Source organism: Nymphaea colorata, unplaced genomic scaffold, assembly GCF_008831285.2.
Source record: "Nymphaea colorata isolate Beijing-Zhang1983 unplaced genomic scaffold, ASM883128v2 scaffold0604, whole genome shotgun sequence".
NCBI lineage: Eukaryota > Viridiplantae > Streptophyta > Magnoliopsida > Nymphaeales > Nymphaeaceae > Nymphaea > Nymphaea colorata.
The window spans coordinates 6,677-28,704 of NW_022205110.1; the positions used below are offsets into that span (position 1 = coordinate 6,677).

General features: G+C 46.7%; 2 protein-coding genes and 1 pseudogene across 2 annotated transcripts; 2 read left to right on the forward strand and 1 right to left on the reverse strand.

The window, feature by feature from the left end:
• Positions 1–16,557: 16,557 nt before the first annotated feature.
• Positions 16,558–19,133, reverse strand: LOC116245269 (uncharacterized). The gene is given in 6 exon segments (XM_031616906.1): positions 16,558–16,757; positions 16,760–17,111; positions 17,114–17,278; positions 18,168–18,396; positions 18,762–18,946; positions 19,125–19,133. Coding segments are annotated over 6 exon segments (1,140 nt in total).
• A 552-nt stretch (positions 19,134–19,685) lies between these two features.
• LOC116245270 (alpha-amylase-like) lies at positions 19,686–20,691 on the forward strand (annotated as a pseudogene).
• A 496-nt stretch (positions 20,692–21,187) lies between these two features.
• On the forward strand, positions 21,188–21,851 carry LOC116245271 (alpha-amylase-like). Its single transcript, XM_031616907.1, is given in 3 exon segments — positions 21,188–21,328; positions 21,331–21,652; positions 21,655–21,851. Coding segments are annotated over 3 exon segments (660 nt in total).
• The last annotated feature ends 177 nt before the right edge of the window (positions 21,852–22,028 follow it).

Here is a 22,028-nt window from a genome sequence, read left to right on the forward strand (position 1 = left end):
TGGTTCAAACCTTAGAGGGTAAGCTTTTCAAGCTCTGGAAGTTTATTCTATGTAAAATTTTTAACCTTCGCTCGACCAATTTCGAGGTATTTTAGATTTGGGTATTAGTGGTTGACGAACAAAGGAATTTCAACCATATCAAACCGCAAGAAATTTAGCAGCCTTAGCTAGGGATAATATTGGAAATTGGTGATATTACTGCTCATGATGTTGATACTTTTGAGGACGGGGATAGCGTTTGTCTTTAGTTTTGAAAAATCGTAACTTGTATCATACATGGATAGGTCAGTTAAGGCTGGAAGGACATTGCTTTAGAAAGTTAGGGACTGCTGTGGACTTGTAAGTTGCATGGAAGTGAGATTTCCAAGGTTATTGCCACTGATGATACTTCCAAATCTCGAAATTGAGTTTAGTTTTGGAAAGTAATTGCCTTTTAGCACTTTAAGGTTATATTCATTCACAAAAGAAAGAACTTCAAGGTTGTTGCAAGAGCAATTAGATATCTACGTCACGTTGTTTCCAGTTAGATTTAAAGTTTTTATCCCTGAAAGTACGTTATCTTTAAATATAGAAATGCGATTGAATCTAAGATCCAATGTGGAGTTTAAGAGAGGAATAAAGTTATTGCTGAAATCTTTTAACAAGCTTTGCGCTGTAGTCTTGAATTATGAAACTTTTGGAAGTTTATTGTTGGATATACTGACGATGAAATTTTGTGAGAGATCTAAGCTGACAAGATCAGGAAGTGAGTTATCACTAAAATTTGTGAGATGGTTGCCACTGAGGTTCAAAAATTCCAAAGCAGGGATTGAGACCGCATTCCCAAATGCAGGTTGCTTTATGTTAAAGGTGATAGATTTAATATTAGTCTTGTTGAACATCAGCTTTTGGTGCATGATATCGCAATTCTATTTTATCACTTGGTTCAGCCCATCGATTTGTTGTTATGTGCCATTAATATCGATTTAAAGTTGGCTGATGTTCTTGTTCAACATCTCAATTGATTGGTCTAATTGTCCAATCTATGTCTACATTTTTTGGTTGTTTTCCTGCAGTTGTGCATTCTAAGCTTTCAATGAATTATTTTGGTTCTGTAATTATTGATCCTCGGATTCTGAAAGCTTATCCACCATCAGATATATAGTCAGTCCAGAAAAAACTAAGACACTAATGGCAAGAATGAGAAATGCTTTCTTCATTTTGGAATATTTGGAGACGAACCTTTATTATATGTGTTGGTATTCATCCGGGAGATGCATTCCTGGAATTATAATATAAATTGTTGGGGAATAAGGCCCTGAAAATCATTTTGAAGGTGTCTTGGTTTGATAATAACTATTATTGTGATAAAAAGATCATAATTTTTTGGTAAGATTCAATACGTATGATATTATGATAATACCTAATTAGACTGTTTTTACTCTTCGCTCGAAATACTTATATTATAAAATATGCAGAAAACCCCGCCAGCCCATCTTGTCTCACCTCTCCTCATCAACGATCCTCACCCTTCATATAAGTGCGGCTGTGGAGAGTAATTCACCAACAAAGACCAGTTCAGAGAGCACACCTTATGCCTGCACAATGGGCAATACATCTTGAAAAGCACCCACTTCCTCTCCTGCCTCACCAACCTGGTCCTTCCTGTACAGCATCCTGCCGCCTCTCATTCGCCAAAATCAATGAAGACTTATTAGGAGTGCGCTGGAGAAGAGGAGTGTGAGCGTCTCACTCCAAATCAGTACAAAAAGAAGCAGAAAAATGGTAAATAGTAAAAGAAAGAAAAACAAAAGGCAGCTGCTCCAGTACAGCCCAACAAACAACAACAAATTGATGAAGAAGTCGAATGGAATGGTTTTAAACTCATCAGAAACAAAAAATCACACAAATCATCAGGCTTTTTCTGTGGTCAGTGTCTTACCACTTTTTCACTAGCTGAGTAATACATTCTGCATTGCATTGAAGCCTGTCGATAGCTCAGCCACCCACAATCCTCACATTCCGTCAGTTGCATCTATGACTCAACGCCAACCGACGATTAACAAATGGATAAAATAGAAATCCTTTAGCCAAAGGATAAAAAGAAGCTTCGCCCTGTGTCTAATCAACTTGGAAGATATACTAAGGACCCAATCAGACGACTAGCCAAACAGGATGTTTATAGGAAAGAAACAGTACCATATTATTGTGGTCGATGTAACTAAGTCTTTTAGAACAAAATGGTTTACTGTCTGCACATGATAAGAAAACACGATGAGATAATACCTCCTTCGAGTTCCCACATCGTCTTAAGGGTGCTAAAAAACGTGTATTATGGCAAAATGGAGTACCGAAATGCTTACGTATCTTTAAGTGAGAACTAGAACAGAGATGAAAGGCCAATTTACTATTGCTGCTGTAAACCGGAACATAAAATCACCTTGAAAAAGCTAGCCGAGCATGTGATGGTAGTCCATAAGGGAATTTCTCCCCCTTGCCGGACTATTTATCAAACCATTAATTATCAAGCCCAAAAATCAATCTAGGAAAGTAAATAAATAGCATCAGAGGAAGAGCCTTAGCCAATTGAGAATATACCAGAAGGTAGCTTGGAAGTTAAGCAAGTCCTGCTTGGCAATCCCTAAAGACCCAAGGAAGATAAAAGACTCAATCCTATCTTTGCCATCTGGCGTTCAAAGGCAGATCACAGGGAAATTCCTTTCGAATGTTATACATGCAACAAATCTTTCACTAATCTTATTAGCGCTTCTAAGCACATCTTCAATCAAGGGCATACACAAGTATAAAACGTCTCATTTTCGCATGTTCTGTTTCAGGTGCAAATCAACAAGCAATTCGTGAACAATCTTTACATTTGCCGTCGAATTGAGTGGAAGATCAAAGAAGCCATCTACTATTGCCCTTGCAAGCCGGAAAACAAAGTTACCATGAGTGAGTTGATGCAGCATCATATGGAGGTTCATAACTTCATCTCACCTGTCTACAAGTTCCAATGATATGCATAATAATCATTGATTGATAGATTATTTATTTATTCAAAAGAAAGGAAAACCGGGCATGCGTAGATCTGTATTAGTAGAATTAAATACGCTTGGACGAGTTATCTGGGTATTATTGTAATCAGACTAGTTTGACTGATAATAATAAAAATACTTGATTTACGCATGCAAACAAAGCCATCGAAATCTCTCCGCATTCCTCTTGTAGCTGATCCCCATCCAATCTTCAAATGCGGCTGCGGGGTCGAACTTCCAAGTAGAGACAAGTTCAAGGAACACTCTCTGCGTCTCCATAAAGGAAAATACATCAAAGATAGCACTCACTTCCTCTCATGCCTAACGAACATAGTCTTGCCGGTACAGCAAATCACTGATAGTATGCCTTTGCCTTCAGGAAAAGAGGAAGAAAACTCTTTGGAGAAGATTACAACAGAGAAAGAACCGTAAGAGATGGAGCCTGTTACTAAAAAACAGTCTATGCAGCTAAGATCCAAGCAAACAAAATAGAAAAAAAATAATGAAATACAGAAGCAAAGGTATGATAATCACGAAGAGAAAGAAAAGCTAGCCACTAAGAACCACCAAACCATCAAAAATCCTCCAAAGGTAGAGTAGCCTATCGAATGGAACGGTTTCAGACTCATAAAGAACAAGGAATGCTTCTCTGAGGCATTTTTCTGTGGTCGATGCCGCATAACTATCACATAAGTCTCATAGTTCATCATCCACTGCATTGAAGAGTGTAAATAACTCAAATACCCTCTTTCTTCTCATTTCATAACATGTACAATTGATCAAACTCAAACCCAATAAATCCCCACAGCAAAACAGCCATAGCCATAGATTCAAACAAAAAGAGAAACTCGCCAAACAAAAAGACAACATAAATCACATGTAATTCAACAATCTGCTTCTGAAATGATTGTCCAATAGCCGAAGAAACCGAGAAGGCGAACCTACGATCCAATTAGGTTGATTTACATGAAAAAATAGGACCACAGATAAATCCCCTTCTTCTGCGGTTTCTGCAATAAAACCTTTGCAAAATTTAAATCTTACTCTCGAGACATTTAAGAGCACCATTCATAGCTAGTTTCTCCTGCAAGCTCGCATGTGATATTGAGACTATCGTTCATGAGACCCTCCGAATACAAAGCGAGAAGATACAACATATACCTCTCCCAAAACGAGTAATGGAGGAACCAAGATGTCATATATTACTGCCCCTGCAAACCTGACGTCAAAATGGAAATGAAGAAATTGATCCAACACACCATGGTGGTCCATAGGGGTATATCTCCTATCTATGAGTTTCACTAACAGGGATAAAATATTTTTAACAGTCGCCTTGGAACAGAATGCATACCCAATTACTAAGACTAACCGATATAATAGGACCACAATATCTTCTTGAAGGAACTTCGTCGCATTTCAGACACCAACTCTGACCACAGAGAAGTTCCTTTTTACTGCAAGACCTGCAATAAAGATTACGAGACCCCCAGCCAATACAAATACCATTTCCTAAAAGGACATACCAACTAAGAAAAGCCATAATGCTCGCACGTGATATTTAAGCTAAAGTACTTTAGCGTGCCGAAGCTAAGGCTCTTAGTCTTTTCGCCTAGCGTGGAGTGGCCCAATAAGAGTAAAATATACTTTTGCCCATGCCAGCCGGACGTTATGATGAGGATGAACGAGTTGCTCCAGCATCATATGGACTTACATAATGGACAGACTCCCATATATGACTTCCCAGCCTTGAGAAAAAATGGCTTTTGATCAACATTAACATTCATATTACTCATATTTACTTCATCCAGACATATCAAGCTATAAATGACCAAATAAATTTTCCAGTAGCTGTATGGCCCTTCAATCCTTCTTTATTTCGGCAATCCTTTATAGTTTGGTTGTTGCCTACTTATGATTACTTATTTCTCCATTTTGTACTTTTATATTCTTATCTTTATATGGATCAATTCGGAGAGGACACAGTGGCGATATCTCGCGTGGCATAGGTCGACGAAAAGTAGCTGCGAGAGTAAGTTGCACAGGGAGAAGGGAGGTAGGGATAGTAGCGTCGTCCAGCGCCAGCCAATTTCGCAAAACTTAGTTACCAAAGACTTTTCTACCAATCTCACAACCGCATAGTCGATAATAAGAAAGTGGAGGGCAACCATATGGCAGTGATGAGGCTGGCTACTGATGACCAGCACTCCTCCCTACAGTCTTTCTACTCCAGCAAGGAAATACATGAGAAGGGCATTCGCAAATTCAAGGCGCTATACTACTCAGAGTAAGGAGACCCTGTGAAGCGCAGAAGAAGAGGCTACTCCATAGATTCGTAAGCAACAGGCGCATATTATCTGAACAATTGGCTAAGCCATTAAGATTTTTTCTGCTAAAAACCCCCACCAGAGTAAAGGACAGCAACTTTGGTCTATGATTTGCTGACCCTACGTTGGGGAAAGGCCTTGGAAGCACTGGCTGCCCTGCCACGGGCGCCTCATTCAGCAGCACTATAGTACATTCTTAATGGATTTAAATCTGTATCGAATTTGTTGGCAGAGGAGGAAAGGCAACTGGCGGACCATTTCCTCAACAGAAGCACTCACGAGATCATGGCCATGAAGTTCTCTTCAGACAGTGTAGGCGGAGGGTATGCCAACTTTGTCAACGTCTTTGAAGAGGATGCAAGAAACAGATTCCACTAGATACGCAGCATCCCTCGTAAGGTGGACATTCTGAAGGTAAATTTGGAATATTTGGTCAAATTCGCAGGGACTTACAGGCCGACAGTCCAAGATGGGTATTTGCAACTGGCATTCAAATTACTGGCCAACTCTATTGACCAGGAAAGTGGAGGAGTGCCGCCTTAGCAGGATTACCTACGACTTTTGCTGAAATTGGATATACGATTGCCTGATAGATTGAACTTTGCCACTAAGTTGTTGGGAGAAAGGAGAAGAAGGGAGTTTTGCGCTGAGCTATAAGAACGCCTTAGCGCATTTCCAAGATTGGACAACATCCTCTTTTACACATCTCCACCTCTTTCCAAGACCAAATAGGAGCGCATTGAGCTTATCTGTCGTGCATATCTGGACTAGCATCTCGACCTTTAAACAGTAGCTGGACTGGCCAATGAGTTCCCCTTCCTACGCAAATATTACCTCCAGTTCAAACAGGCCCTTGAACTGTCAGGAGAGCATGGAGAATTGGACCGTTTTGAGAATTACAAGTGGACTAACGACAAGGAAGTGCTAAAAGAAGAGGAAAGACGACCGAAGAAGGCTCTAAGCTTCTTCTAATGCATAAACGTGGCATAATAGCGGGTGGGAGACTGGAAGACAGGCAGTTAGACTGCCAGCGTTTGCTAAATATGCTGCAAGAAGATGCTAAAGGGCGATACCTTGGTATAATGTGGAAAATGCCGGCACGGCGGCCACGTCAACCATCTCGTCAAATGGTTCTAGTAATACTAGAATTGCCCGCACATAGGCTGTCCCTGCCTTTGCAACTGATATCAATCCTTCAATATATTCCATCCCCCACATTTATGCGAAGATGATATGTTATGATCAGCTGGAGTCTGCGTCGTCCAGTTGCTCCTTGGCGCGGTAATAGTTGGCAACTTTTTCCAGGCGTGCAGTGAGCTGTTATACGTTTTTGCTGGCTCTGTATGCTTCGAAGGCGGCTTGGACGTGCTTGTTCTCCTCCAGGGCCAACTTGCGCAGAAGTTCGTAGCTGTTCTGCTTGGCGTATTTGATCAGCAGGCGCATGCTGTGCTCCACCCGCTCCCTCTCCCGTCCCTACTCGCCTGCAGACCCCTTCTTCCTCCTCAGCCTGCCCGCCAACTAGATCTGGTCCACTCGGTCTTCGAAGTACTCGCGGAAGAGCTTGAAGGTCTCCGCATCCTCCTGCAGGACTAAGGACTTGAACTTGCCTGCTTCTTTTTCGCTGATGAGTCCCTTGAGCTCTATCTCGAGGATGAGGTTGATAGCTCTTTCCTGCTCCAGAGTCAATGGGTAAGATGTGCTGATCTTTTCGACGACGTTGTTGTACTTCCTGACGATGATGGGGATTTCGTATCTTTTGGCTCTGTTTCCGCTCCTGCCCCGCTCCCTCCGCTCCTACTTGCTGGCGCCTCGGCTTTCGCTTCCCACGCGCTCGCGAGTCCCCATCTGGTACTTCCTCACGAAGTCCTGGGGGTTTTAGAGCAGCTGGGACTTCAGTTTGTAGAACTACAGCTATGACAACTCGCCCTCCTACAGCAGTCTTCCAAACTTCTCAACTAATTCTTGCTTGATTTCCTCATCAACAAGCACATCTTCTCCCTCTCCTTCCCCCTCCTCCTGCTGGACCAGCTGTCCTTCTCCCACCTTTTCCCTCTTCTTGAACTCTCCACTGCGTCGACTATCATCAACCGGTACTTCACTGGCCATTCCCTGGATGAACACATTGATTTCGGGATTGGGATGGCGCCAGTCCGCCACGTAGAACTCGCACACCTTCCCACTGCCACTGTACACGATCAGTGAGTTTTTCACATCGTTGGGGTAGAGGTAATACGCGTAGGCTGTCTACTAGGGGCGATCCTTTGTGCAGCATGCCACCACAGTCACTCCATCATCCGCCAGGCAAAACTATTAGAAAAGCTACAGGTCAGAAATGGTCCCAAGGCAACGTGAGGGAAACGCTGTCAGCAGAGCCAACGATGGCTAGGTTTCCTGTTCTGCTTTGGCTTGTCGCTGGTAGTACTCTGAGGCTAAATGTCTCAAAAATTACCGAAGGACATGCTGTCCTGGTTGACATCTTTGGCGGTGACGAGGGCAAAGGTTTCCTTGGGGGCGGCTGCGAGTGTCTTATCGAATTCTGCAAGTTCGAAGAAGCAGCCTGATTTGTTGGTGACTCCGACGACTCGTTAGTTGATGCCGAAGCACTGTGCGATCAATCTTTGGAGCTCTGCGGTTTGGAGGGATTTTGCGACTGTGATTTTCTTGTTCTGGCCCTTGAATTTGAGCTGGATTTGATACATATCAATAATAAACCGCAACGAGCGTATAGCCATCTATCTACATTCAACCGAAATAACAAACACAGTGGCACCCCACACAAAGACATGCCTTTGCAATATTCGATGTAAAACTTTAATAAATCATATCTCTACCATTCTTTTCTCTTTCTTAGCGGTGTTCCTGGCTGCTGGTCTCTCCTCATCCTCGTCGGGTTTCTCCAGGTGGACGTTTTTGCAGTCCTAGCATTTGCAGTTGTCCCCGCAGCTCAATCCTGCCTGGTAGCATTCGCAATACTTCTTGAGGCAGCCTGATTTTTTGCAGTTGCAGCCCTTCACATGGCGGTGGTCTTCTATTTTGAGGCCGAAGGGGTCTGGGTTGCGGTCGAGCAGGGCCATGACTGCATTGTTGCGCTCCTCCACGTACTCCTCGGTGTTGTGGCAGCCCACGCAGTTGCAGCCGTCGCAGGTGAGGTTCAGTCGGAAGCAGTCGCAGTAGAGCTTGAGGCACTTGGACTTCCGGCAGTTGCACTGGACGCGCTTTCCTGGCGTACCCTCGCGCACCACTCCGCTCCGCGTCTTTGAAGGCTTGCGCTCACGCTCCTACTCCTTCTGCCAGCGGTCGTCCTCCGGATTATGGTCCTCGGAGGGATCGGAGTTTTCCTGGGAATTTGGAGAGTTTCTTGAAGGAGTTGGCTATTCGTCAGACTCAGAGCTGTCCTAATAGCTATTGCTATTGGGATCATCTTCTCCTTCTGACTAAAAGATGATGCGTCCGGCGATGGCATAATCCTGTGCGTCCTGTTCTCCTTCCACCATGAATCTGGACTGTTCTTTGGGCAGGGGGGTCTTAATTTCTGTCATTTCTGGGAAGGCGGTGAAAAAGGGGTCGGGGATGTGGTTCTCAAATTTTGGCGGGGTCGGCAACGGCGAGAGGATGTTGTAAATCGGAGGCGGAGGGTCTGTATGAAGGCGCTTGTGGGAAGTTTTTGGGGGCAGGAGTGTGTCTACGTGGGAGAGTACCGTCTCGGCCGGAAGGGGAAGATGGCTGCCCTTGGAAACCGTGTTCTTACTGCTCATATAACCTTTATTAGTGGTGTTTAAATTCAAATTATGATATCAGCACGACAGAAACCTCCAAACCAGACCAGCGCCACCACCGAATCCGCCCAGAGTACGCCACCAGCTGCATGAGGGGAAAAAGAAACGGAAAAGAAGATAGAAGATATAAATGGTGAAGGAATTTAAAAGGTAGGATAACCATGCATGGAGAAATGGAAATGGATGGAAATCAATGATCCCAACGGATATGGCACTCTCAGGCTGCCTCGTCCTCTTATGGGGAGTCGTTTGGGTGAAGACGCGCCAAAGTGGTCAAATGATCATCCAAAATCCATGATTAATTAATATAAATATATGTGATCTAGTAGACTATGAAGGATAAAGGGTCAATAGTACACTCCCGCCAACAGCAAGGCCCCTCCACTCACGAAGCCAAAAATGTAGATGGCTGAGTCCGCCAATCCGAATATTGTTAGGAGGGCAGGAAGCACCAAGTACGTCACAGTCTAGATAGATCCTTCGGTACCTCGCAATAAAAGAACAACTTGTGATAGCCTATGTGGGCGCCCTTGCTGCGTTCCCTGCGTCGGTCGATGCGTTCGGTGAGGTGGTTGACGAGGATGTAGTGGAAGCCGAAGAGGAGGATGGGGGTGACCATGTAGTGCCACTCCATGTTGCGGGATGCAGTGAAGACCACCAGGATTAGCAATCCGTACCCGATGAGGAAGGGACGGATGAGGCGAGAGAGGAAGTTGTCGTCAAAGGCGCCCTCTTTGAGCTTGCACCCGATGTAGGTATTGGCTACTATAAATTGCAGAAAAGATGCATTGAGGAAGAACGCTGCACTGATGAGCAAGGTATTGTTGAATTGCTGTTCCTGGTCCTCCTTTTCCCGTCTGAAGCCCTCCATCACCCACAGCGAAAAGTAGGAAATGTTCACGAAGTACGAAAAACTGATCAAGCAGAAAATGATATTCAGTTTATCTCCATCCTCCTCGCCAACCGCATTCACCACCTACGAGCCAATCTCTCCGCTCTCCTCCTAGTGCTGGCTCAAGGCGCCGTAACTTTGGTGGCGATGGCGGAAAATGTACAGCAAAGGAATTGATAGGGTAAATAGCACGCATATTATACTCAATGCACTGAAAATACCAAGACCAGTCTATGTGGATTGAGGAGTACATTGATGTCTGAAGGATCGTATACAGTAGCCAAGTAAAAGACCAAGAAGTAAGAGGCCATCATGAAGATGTTTCGGTACTTACAGTAACCCTATGTCGTCATATCAATACTCCACTATGCAAAATCGGCTACAGCGTATCTCTTTCCTGAACCAACAGTGCCTAATGTTGCTCTTCTTCCTCCACTTCGACAACCAGCTGGATCATCTATGGCATACTTCCATGCATCTGCAGGCGAGGTCAAATAATAAATATCCGAAGTCGAGGTTGACGACCCTGCTAAAGTAATTCCACCTTAATCTCGGCGAGTAGTTCATGAAGAGGTAGGAGAGGGCTACTGCCAGGAAGCACCCCAAGAACCACCAAAAGCGACGATTGATCACCATGCCTGAATTACAATAGCGGTACGCTTTTGCTCAGGAGATACTCCCCACCGTGGCTGGACGTATCTGCGCAGGGGGACTCGAAAAGCTTCGAAGAGGAGGGGAGAGACGCCCCAGATGAGGAGGTCGAGGAAGACATAGCCTTCGAGATTGGCGAAGAGGGGTCCTGCGAAGATGTGGAACATTGCGTAGTCTGCCTAGGAGAAGCGTTACTAAACTCTATGGCTGCAGCCATGTAGCAGGAGTTGGCTATTTTGAGCTAATCGAACACCCAGTTGGCCAGCCCCATTGCACGATTATAATGCGACAAATGGAGCAACACAGCAAACCATACCCCAATAACATACCCAAACTCACACACTCGCATCCCACAATTATTATCCCACCGTAAAACCATCATAGTCATATACCTGCCATCCCACACAGCATCCCCCATCGTTTATATCTTATTTTATCTATCTTACTTATCCGTTAATATGAGTGACTCCAATCCCATCCAAGAGTAAGTCTCACGCATCCTTCACTCCTAGGCGCCTACCCAACTGGTCTCCCAGCTGAAGTACCTCAACTCCTACGAGGCGAGAGTGGAGCAGGAGCTGAGGAACAAGTCTGAGCAGATCGCCAAGCTGCAGAATTACCTGAAGGACGAAATTGCCAACATCCAGGCCATAGTGACTGAGAATAACTCCCTCAAGAAGGAGAACTAACTGCTGAGGAACGCTCTTAATGCCAGGACCCACCAGCAGGAGGAAACCGCCAAGGAAGTGCAGATGCTGACGCAGCTCAACAAAGAGTCATCGTTGATCATCCGCAGGCTGGAGGATAGGTTGCAGGAGTTGTAAACAGCAAACGCAGCAGCAAGTGCAGCCCCTCTTCCTCTGCTCCTTGATGGCTGCAGCCAAACGGACCCTGTGGTCAATGCAGTCCCCTCTCTGCTCGACAAGATAGCTTCTCTGGAGGAACTGGTCATGCAGCTCAAGTTCGAAAAGAACGAAATGCAGCAACGGTTCAGCCAGGACAACTGCTCCTCGGCTGGAGAGGCCCAGCAGGAAAACGAAACGTCCATTGAGGAGAGGAGAATCACCACTGCTCTCGTTCTCGAGATGATTGCCGAAGGGGAACTCAGGGAGGTGCGCTTCAGGGGAGAGATGCTGGAAGGACTGAAGCAGGGCCGGGGAGTTTGCGAGTACCAGGAGGGCATCGTCTACGAGGGGGATTTCCACCAGGGACGCAGACACGGTCAGGGAGCCATCCTGATCGAGGGACAACTGCTCTACAGGGGATGCTGGAAGGACAACCTCATCGAGGGGCGAGGTCGCATCGCGATGCTGGAGGGGGAAATATAGAGCTACGAGGGGCATTTCGTAGAGGGAAGGCTGGAAGGGTACGGCTGCATGAAGCTGAAGTCGGGAAAGCGCATCACTGCCCTCTGGAAGGACGGGAAGATAGTGGGGAATTGCCTGGAGGTATGCAGCACCAGCAAGCGATACCGCAAGCCGGAGTTGATCGAATGCTATTGATCTTAATATCTTCAATTATTCAGATGATCCCATGCAAATCAAAGTTCCGTCTGTTTTTGCTAAGGCTGAGTCTTTCCTTAAACTTTCTGTTCGACGTATTCTTAAACAGAAATATAGATTTAGTTCTCCGATGCGCTACTGATTGTAACATAGACAAAGAAGGACTCGCTGTTTATCTCAATCGATTATTGTTTATTTTTATTAGCCCTTTTAAGCTTGCACTCTGGCCTCTTTCCCTCTTGTATTTCTTTGAGTATTGCGTTCTGGTCCACATCTTTGCTGATAAAGACACGAAATTCGCCTTCGTCCTTGTTGGATTCGCCTTTGTCCTAGTTGGGATTCGAAAAATAGAGAACCAATTTTTAAGGATTAAAGGCCTTATCCTTTTTGAACTTATAGATGAGAACTCCTCTGATGGAGGCTTAGGGGCACTGGAGAATTTGCAGGATGCTGAGGTTTAGCTCGGAATGACTGGGCACAGAGTAGAGGATTGTCCACTGGCCATTTAGGAAAATGGACGGTCGAGTGTGTGCTCCTTCATTCTGTTCAAGACCTTCACCTTAGTTACAGGGTCAGTAGGAGCAGTTTCTCACCAATAACCAAACCCACTATTTTTCAACAGTGTAAAACATATTAAGAAAGGTGTTTATTGCATTTGTCACTTTTGCAAATCCACTCTGTTCGATCTGTTCAGCAATTTTTAGTATTTTATCCCTAAATCCAGTATCTTTCTTAGCGTCACTGTTTGGGGGTTGGTTTGCTCCGAAGTCTGTGGCTTGGATCTGGGCCGTCAGCAATAGAAATGCCACTAAATAGGCTCTTAAACATTTATTATACTTAATTCGAGCAAGTCCATAGAATATATAATCAAAACAACTCTTGATTTCAGATAAATCTTTCAAAAATTAACAAAAGATGACGTAATAATGCCGACCCTACAGTCTAGAATGCCAATATGGTTGACAACCATCAAGACGAAAAGGAAAGCAGAAAAATAGGCAGTTGAAATTTCCCAAAATCAAAATACTTTTTTTTTTTAATATTTTGATAAATTTTATCTGAAATAAGTATTAGGGTGAATCCTCGAAGTCTTGCTTTTAATTTACTTTAATAATCGCTGCAAATCAAGGCCTCACATTCTTCTATTATTCCGAATCTTCACTCTATCCTTGTCGTCAACGTATTCTTAAACGGAAATATAGATTTGGCTCTCCGAGATGCTACTCATGGTGGCATAGACGAGGGCTGTCTTGCTTTCCACCTCAATCCTTTGCTGGATGTTGCCTTGAATCTCTACCATCTTGCACTCCGGTCTATTTCCCTCTTGTATTTCTTTGAGTATTGTATTCTCATCTACTTCTCGCATGAGAAAGACGCAAAACTTGTTGTTCCTCATTCTGGGATTCTAGAAATAGACGACCAGCTGCTCGGGGACTAGGGTCTTATATCTATCATTCTGAATCTTATATACGAGCACTCCGCCTATGGAGATGTAGGGGAAAGAGCTGGAGAATTTGCATGAGCCTTCGGTTTAGCTGAGAATAACTGGGCACAAGGATGAGCATTACCCGCTGCCTAAATGGTAGGCTGGCCGATCAAGAGTGTGCCATTTCATTCTGTTCAGGATCTTCACCTCAGTTTGAGGGCCTGTTAGGAACGCATGGGTTTCCTTGATGCCAACATAGGCGGCTCCCACCACTCCCAACATCTTAAGTCCGTTCAGGAATTTGGACCCATGGTCGCTGAGCAGTTTGACGCTGGCATCCTTAGCGTCGATGATGCTGCTAACGATGTCCCTGGTATGGACTGGGCTTGTGAGCAAAAGGAAAGCCAAGAAAAGGATCTTTAACATTTTTATAGTTTAATTCGAGAAGAACGTTGGATATATATAACCTAATTGTCTCCGAATCCCTATAAATCTTCCAGAATATTACTAAGCCAAATCCAGAATAGTAGCAACCTTAAAAGGTCATTATGGTGAAATCTGGCCCAAGGAATATGGATACGAACAAAGTAGAGAGTTGAAACGCCATAAAACTCAAAGTACTTTTTTTCTTATAATTTGGGATTTTATTTGGCTATCATGCAAGTGGATAATATGAAAAATCATTTCTTGGCGGGCGTAGGGGGTAGGATTTGCTCATAGGGACTATACGATATCTTTTTCGCAGTTTTAATCTTGATCATCTTGCCGGCCTCCGCCTTCTTCTCCACCTCTGGCAAATCGATCAGCGTATAGATATCCGGCAGGTAAACCCTCGAAGAATTGCTCCTGCTCTCCTTCCTCGGACTGTTGCCCTTGCTCCTATCCATCGATCTTTCAATTTGCAGCCTCTAAAGCGGTTCCTTGGGTGGCACTGCTCCACTACCCATAATTATAAATATAATCCCACCACACCCCATTACAGAGGTTCGCCCACCAATAAATCCATGAAGCAATACCATATTCCCACGCTAAGGTAAAATGAGAGGACTCTAAAAATCAATGGCGCTTGGGCCTGAGCTCTACGAACCTGGCCTGCTTGAGTTCGGCCTCGAACATGGTCGCAAACTTGAAGAACCAGAAGTTGTGGGTGGGGATCTTGCCCTCCACCTTCAGCATGGCGCTGTCCATCATCATTATCTCCCCGATCGCGATCTTGGTCCGCGCGCCCTAGCAGTTCAGGTACTCGTTCGCCTCGGGTGGCAGCTCGGAGACCATCATGATAGTCATGCCGCGGGGTTGCCGGGGATGGTGAGCTGCCCCTGTCCATCGTAGACCTCACCGTCTTGGCTGAACTTGCAGAACTTGAGACTGTCTCCTTCGGCCTTGCGGACGGCTTCGATGTAGGAGTCGACCATGTTCTTGCAGTTCTTCACCAGTTTGTCCCTGAACTAGAAATGCACGAAGCGGTGGCTCAGTTCCACCTCAGTGAGGATGAGTTCCAGCTTCTTGCTGGTGCTCATTTCTGCGATCACTGGCTAGACTGGCTCCTTGTTTTCTCTGGCGGGGAAGGAGACGTCGATGCTGAGCTTGATGGGGGAGGGCGGCTCATAGTCGCGAATGCTCGGATCGAACTCGTCTATGTGATACTGTTTATACCTAGGATGGCCCAGGAGTGGTCTCCGCCTGCGAATATCTTGGCGGTTCTCTTGCCCTGTAGGGCAGTGACGTGCGTCCACACGGTTACGCTTTTCTCGTCTCCGAGTCCCAGCTGTCCCTTGGCGTTGTAGCCGCAGCTGTAGACGTTGTTCTGGTCGGTGAGGCAGAGGGAGTGGTTGGCGCCCGCAGCCACCATGGTCACCCGCTTCCCCAGCATGGATTCCACCAGGATTGGCTCGTATCGGTTCTCAGTTGCGCCGACGCCCAGTTGGCCCTGCGAGCAGTATCCGCAAGCGTATATGTGGCCCTTGTTGGTCAGGATCAGCGAATGCTTGCCTCCCAGAGCCAGTTGCTATACTTTCGTCTGCGCTTTTAGCCAGAGCCGAAGTAGTCCTACAGGCCCACTGGAAGTTCAGTACTACTTTTCGTGGAGTAGCCGAATCCTCCTTCCCTCCAGTTCCTAGTTGTCCATAATTTCCCTCTCCGAACGCATACAATTCTTCATCCCGCGTGAGTATCATGGTGTGGTAATCTCCACATGCTATTTTTGCCACTTTTTTCTGCTTGAAGAACTGGATAAGTTCCGGTTTCGATAGGTCCTTTTGTTGGAGTGGCCGAGCTGCCCCTTGTTTTTATTCTGCCCGCCTCCTCCCCAGCTGTACACCTGTCCGGCTGCATTCAGTGCCAAACTGTGGAAATCCCCACATGCGATATCCAAAATGGCTCGTTTCCGAAGTCCCTGGCGTCGAAGCGGTGGATGCCCTTGCCCTTGCTGCCGGTCTTGTCCCAGAGGCTGCCGCCCCAGGCGAAGAGGGCGCCCTGTTCGGTGAGCGCCAGCGTGTGGTAGTCCCCGCAGGCCACCTTCCGGATGCGGTGCTGCAGCATGGCCTCCTGCAGGTGGAACTCGCGGAAGTTGCTGACCTGCGCCGGAATGCCGATCTTCCCGAAGAGCAGCGACCCGCTCATGTAGATCTGCTTCTCCGCGTTGTAGATCGCCGTGTGGGTACGCGCGGAGGCCACTCCCACCGCGATGCCTCTGAACCCGCGGATGGGGGAGGGCAGGTTGGCGGTTTTGTTGTTGGCTACTGCCAGTTCTCCGTCCTCGTTGCGACCCCAGGAATAGATGAGCACGGTTCCCCGCCTTCCACCGAACGCGACTCCTCCTACTGGTCCAGCAGCATCTCGCTATTCTCCTCCATGCTAACTGTATTTTTAAACTATAAGCAAATCGAACGGGGAAGATGGTTAGATGGGAAGGAGCCGGTAAATAGGGGGAGGGGAGTGAGGGTATTGCGGATATGATGGAGATACGGTGATCATTTCTTGCCGGCTGCCTGTGGTCCCTGTAGCAATTTTTCCAATTCCTCCTTCAAAATTTGGTTGGTGCGTTTCTGTGCCTCCACATTGTTCTTGTGGGCCTGCCTGTCGGTCTCCTGCTGCTCCTTATCCTTCAGCTCCATATCGGCAATCTTCTGCTCCAAGTCGTGGACCTGCTCCTCCAGTTCCTTCGTCTGCCCTTCAGAGTACTGATCTTGTTCTCCATGTCCTTCTTCTTCTGCTCGGCCTGCAGAGCTCGCCTCATGCCGAAAGCTATCGAAGATTCGTAGAGGGTTTGGTAGGATTGGATGGTCTGCGTAGATAGGGGGTACTGACGGATCTAATCACGGACTCGGACGAGCAGGAGGCCGCGTTCTGCGCAATTAATAGTGATTTGTCTGATGAGTTCGTCGAAGCATTGACTGTAGAGTTCCTCCCTGATGGGGCAGATGCCTGTCTCGCGGGCCTGCCTCTGCTGTAGACGCTTGTCCAGCTTCTCCTGCAGGTCAAGCACATCCTGCTTGGTGGCTGGGGTGGCGGATACTGACTGGATCCTGCATGGGAGGTGAGTTACCAGAGTTGCTGTTTTTCGGTGGTGTACTCTCTGGGCGGCAGGATGGAGTTGAGGATGTCTTCGGTATAGGTATTGGTGAGGTTTTGAGGATTGATCTTGATGTCCTGCGTGGTGGGAGGGATACCTTGGCCTGTTTCTTGCCGGAGCTGGAGACGAGGACGGGGTTGGAGTATTTGACGAGACTCTGCGGTTGGTTGAAGTTAGTGGGTCCCTGGTTGGTGGACATATGTAACTTATTGATTTAAATAATGCGACTATAATCTTTAGCACAAGGGAAGGGTATTGTCTACTATCAATCACCCTCCCTGCATGGAATGGGTAGTATATCCTTTTAGGTTTCTTTCCATTTATGCAGATAATAATTCGAGCATTTTGGCGTATTATATCCCACGAGTTGAGGGCCACGTTTCGTTCGTTTATAATATTCTTATATGTCATTTTTGAAGAAGGAGGACGCTCTCTCGTGGGGATTCTGGCGGTGATCATCCTCTTACTCTACCTGGTATTCAGCGACGGCCAATTCTCAGTCATCTTCACCCTCGCGGGAACGGTGCAGACCTTCGGATTCGCCCTCATCGCCATCAAGATCAGGAAGAGCAGATCCGTCACCGGACTCTCCAGAGAGACCTTCATTTGCTACGCCCTCATCTTCCTGGTCCGCTTCGTTCTGTTCATCTTCTATAAGGTACTCTTCCAATTATGCAGGGATATCTACCGAACGATACTACTGGTAATTTGATCTTCAAGATCCAGGAGGCTTTGGCTCTATTGCTTTCGGGGTATATTCTTTACTGCATCGTTGTCTCTTTCAAGACCAGCTACAACCACGACCTGGACACAGTGAAATCATACTACCTGATTGCGGCTGCTGCCATCCTTGCAGTGCTCTTCCACTCTCCCTCAATCGATCCCTGGTCGGAGATACCTTTGGGCCTTTCCCAGTATCTCTAAACCTTCGCCATCCTCAGTCAATTCGTTCTTTTCCGCAATAAGGTAGCCCTCTCTTATCTAGAAAGGAGATATCGAGTCATATACTCTCACTTCGTGGCTGCTCAGGGCATTTCCCGCATTCTTTTCATAATATTCTGGATCTTCACCTACGCTGAGCTGAACACGGAGAAGGCGATGAGTTTGCTGTCGGAGTACGTGGGATACTGGTTCATGGCATCGCAGATAATCCACCTCTTCATCATGGGAGATTTCATGTATTATTGGATCAAGGCTGTCCGCCACGGTACTGGAGTCATCCAATTGCCACCTATATCTGATCTTTACCAGAACAACTATCACATATCCACACATATCCCTTTGCTTCTTATCACACACACATATCCCCATCCTGTCCTATCCCCCCCACCCATGCAGAGAGTATTATAGTCTATTATTGACAATTTAAAAATACAGTTATGCATAACTTTGAATAATTCGAGTGGTGGGTGACGGTTCCTTCTCTGTGGTCTACCAGGCCAGGCGGAAGTTGGACGGACGCCAGTACGCATCAAAAAGGTGAAGATGTCTGCTCTGACGCCCTCCGAGAAGGTGAGCTGCATCAACGAGATTCGTCTGCTGGCTAGACTCACGCATCCCAACATCATTACGTACAAGGAGGCCTTTTTCGAAGGAGAGCACCTCTGCCTGTCACTGAATTCGCGGAGGGCGGCGATTTCCTGCAGTTGATGATGCAGAGGAGGAAGGCCAAGCGGCCCTTCACCGAGGAGGAGTTTTGCAGCTATGCGCGGGAGATGGCCAACGGATTGAGCGGACTGCACCGCACCAACATCCTCCACAGGGACGTAAAGGCCGCCAACTTCTTCCTGGTGGGCGACAGGTCAAGATAGGGGATATGAACGTGAGTTCGATCAGCAAGGACGGCATGGCGAGCACCAAGATCGGCACTCCTTTCTATACCAGCCCCGAGATATGGCAGGAACTGCCTTACTCCTTCAAGAGCGATATTTGGTCTCTCGGCTGTCTGTTATACGAAATGGTCACCTTCGTCATCCTTTTCGGGAAGAGACGTGGGCGAGCTTAAGCCAACATCCTATCTGGTTCCTGCTCGCCGCTTCCTGCCTAAACTCCTGAGGAAATCGCCAACCTGATCAAGCACTGCCTGCAGAGAGACCCCAGGGACCGGCCCAGCGCATAGTAGCTGCTCAGCAACGAATACTTGCGTCGAAAGTACAACGAGTGCAAGCAGAAGACAATGTAGAAGAGTCTCATGAACGAAAAGGACCACCGATAGGCTTGCAAGCGCATCCTGAAGTAGATAAACTCCTGCGGTACTGCGAGGTCAGCAAGGCCTTGCTTCCCCGCAGCAATTACTTCACGGTCGAGAAGGAGTAAAATCATCCCAGAGGAAGAGGAAGCGAAGCATCAGCAGGAAATTGACATCTCGTTTGCTCACCATGTACAGCATCTACAACCAGAGGCCGCCGAGTCTCCCGAAGAAAACCCTAAAACCGCTCCACCTCAGATGATCCTATTATTTATGGCTCCGTAATGGCCTAAATTTACGACCAATTCGATCGTAAAATTTATTAATAATCCTACGAGATGCGACTGGTGAAACTGGCCTATATCTTACTGCTGTTCCTGGTGGCGGTCAACTGCGCAGACAGGGAGGAGTGGCGCAAGAGGTCCATCTATCAGCTACTCACTGATAGATTTGCCAGAAATGATGGGCAGACTATGGCTGCGATAATTTAGGTATGCGCTTGGATATTCAGGTGACTACTGCGGAGGAGGCTACGGGGAATCATCAACAATCTCGACTACATCCAGGGCATGGGATTCGATGCCATTGGATTTCCCCCATCATCGACAACAGGGACGGCGGTTACCATGGCTACTGGGGCAGGAACCTCTACAAGCTGAACGACCACTTCGGATCGGAGCAGGACTTCATCGACCTGGTCAGCGCCTGCCACGAGAGGAACATCCTGGTGATGGTGGACGTGTTGCCAACCACATGGGTAACCTCGACACCAACTTCGGAGTGAATACCCCCTTCAATGATGCCAGCCACTACCATGATTGGTGCGAGATCTCGGATCAGGATTTCGCCAACCACAACCAGGATAGGATCTAGAACTGCAGATTGGCCAAATGGCGGACTTGAAGCAGGAAAATGACTATGTCAGGACTACTCTTCTGAGCTGGATTAGGGACATGGTCAACAAGTACCACATTGACGGTTTGAGGATCGACACAATTCCTGAGGTTCCCAAGTGGTTCTGGAGTCAATTTCCCAGCATCTGGCGTCTACTGCGTCGGTGAGGTCTTCGACGGCGGCATGGGCTATCTCGGCGGTTACCTTGGTTCCCTTGATGCTGTTCTAAACTACGCTTTCTTCTTCTGGGTGCGCGACACTCTCTTCAACCAGAAGGACATGTACAACCTGCGCAACTACTACACCGAGTGGAGCAAGAACATCGACTACAACAGACTCAACTATATGGCCAACTTCTGCGACAACCACGACAACGCCAGGACCTCAGCTGGGGCGGAAACTGGGAGGACAAGAAGAAACACCACCGTGCCTGTCACGCTATGGCCATGACCTCCATCGGTATCCCCATCGTCTACTACGGGCCGAACAATACTTTGCTGGAGGCAACGACCCTGCCTGCCGTGAGATCCTCTGGAGGAACATGGACAGGAACTCAGACATGTACATCTTCATCGCCAGGATCAATGCTGCTCGTAAGAGATTCGCCATTTGGGCCGAGCCACAAGTGGAGAGATATGTTGATGGTGAGTTCTTTGCCTACTCAAGAGGAAAGATGTTCGTGGCTCTGACCAACAAGGTGTCGGGCGGTGTCAGCAAGACCATTTCCTACCATCCCTTCTCCAACGGACAGGTCATCTGCAACATCTTCTGGCCCGATACTGACTGCATCACAGTCAATGGCTCTTTCAACATCTACCTGCTCAATGGAGAGGTCAAGATCTACGTCCCTAAGTGATTATCCATACCTATCATCATCTTACATCAAGACACTAAATGCCCCAAAAATAACACATACAAATAATAGATATTTTATTGAAGAAAGATGATGGCTAGACATTGCTTCATCATCCTGATGGTTGTGGTGGGTTTGGTCAATGCAGCCAATAAGGATGAGTGGAAAAAGAGATCCATATATCAGGTGCTCACTGATCGGTTCGCCAGGAACGATGGAACCACACCCGCATGCTCCAATCTAGGTAAGTGATAAATCATATAGGAAACTATTGCGGAGGAGGATATAAGGGACTCACCAACCACCTAGACTATATCCTAGGCATGGGCTTCGATGCTATCTGGATTTCTCCAATCATTGACAACAGAGATGGAGGCTATCATGGCTACTGGGGAAGAAATCTCTACAAATTAAATGATCACTTCGGATCGGAGCAGGATTTCGTCAACTTTGTCAGCGCCTGCCACGCCAAGGGAATCTTAGTCATGGTGGATGTTGTTGGCAACCACATGGGCAACCTTGATACTAACTTCGGAGTCAATACGCCCTTCAATGATGCTGCCACTATCACGATTACTGCGAAATCACAGGGCAAGACTTCTCAACTCACAACCAGAACAGGATAGAGAATTGCAGACTTGCCAAACTGGCCGATCTCAAGCAGGAAAACGATTACGTCAGGACCACTCTTCTGAGCTGGATTAAAGATCTAGTCAACAAATACCACATGATGGCTCAGAATCGATACAGTTCCTGAGGTTCCCAAATGGTTCTGGAGTCAGTTCTCTCAAGCATCTGGAGTATACACAGTCGGATAAGTCTTCGATGGTTCCATGAGCTACGTGGGTGGTTATGTGGGTTCAATCGATGCCATCCTTAACTATCCTTTCTTCTTCAACATCAGAGACATCCTCTTCAACCAGAAGGACATGTA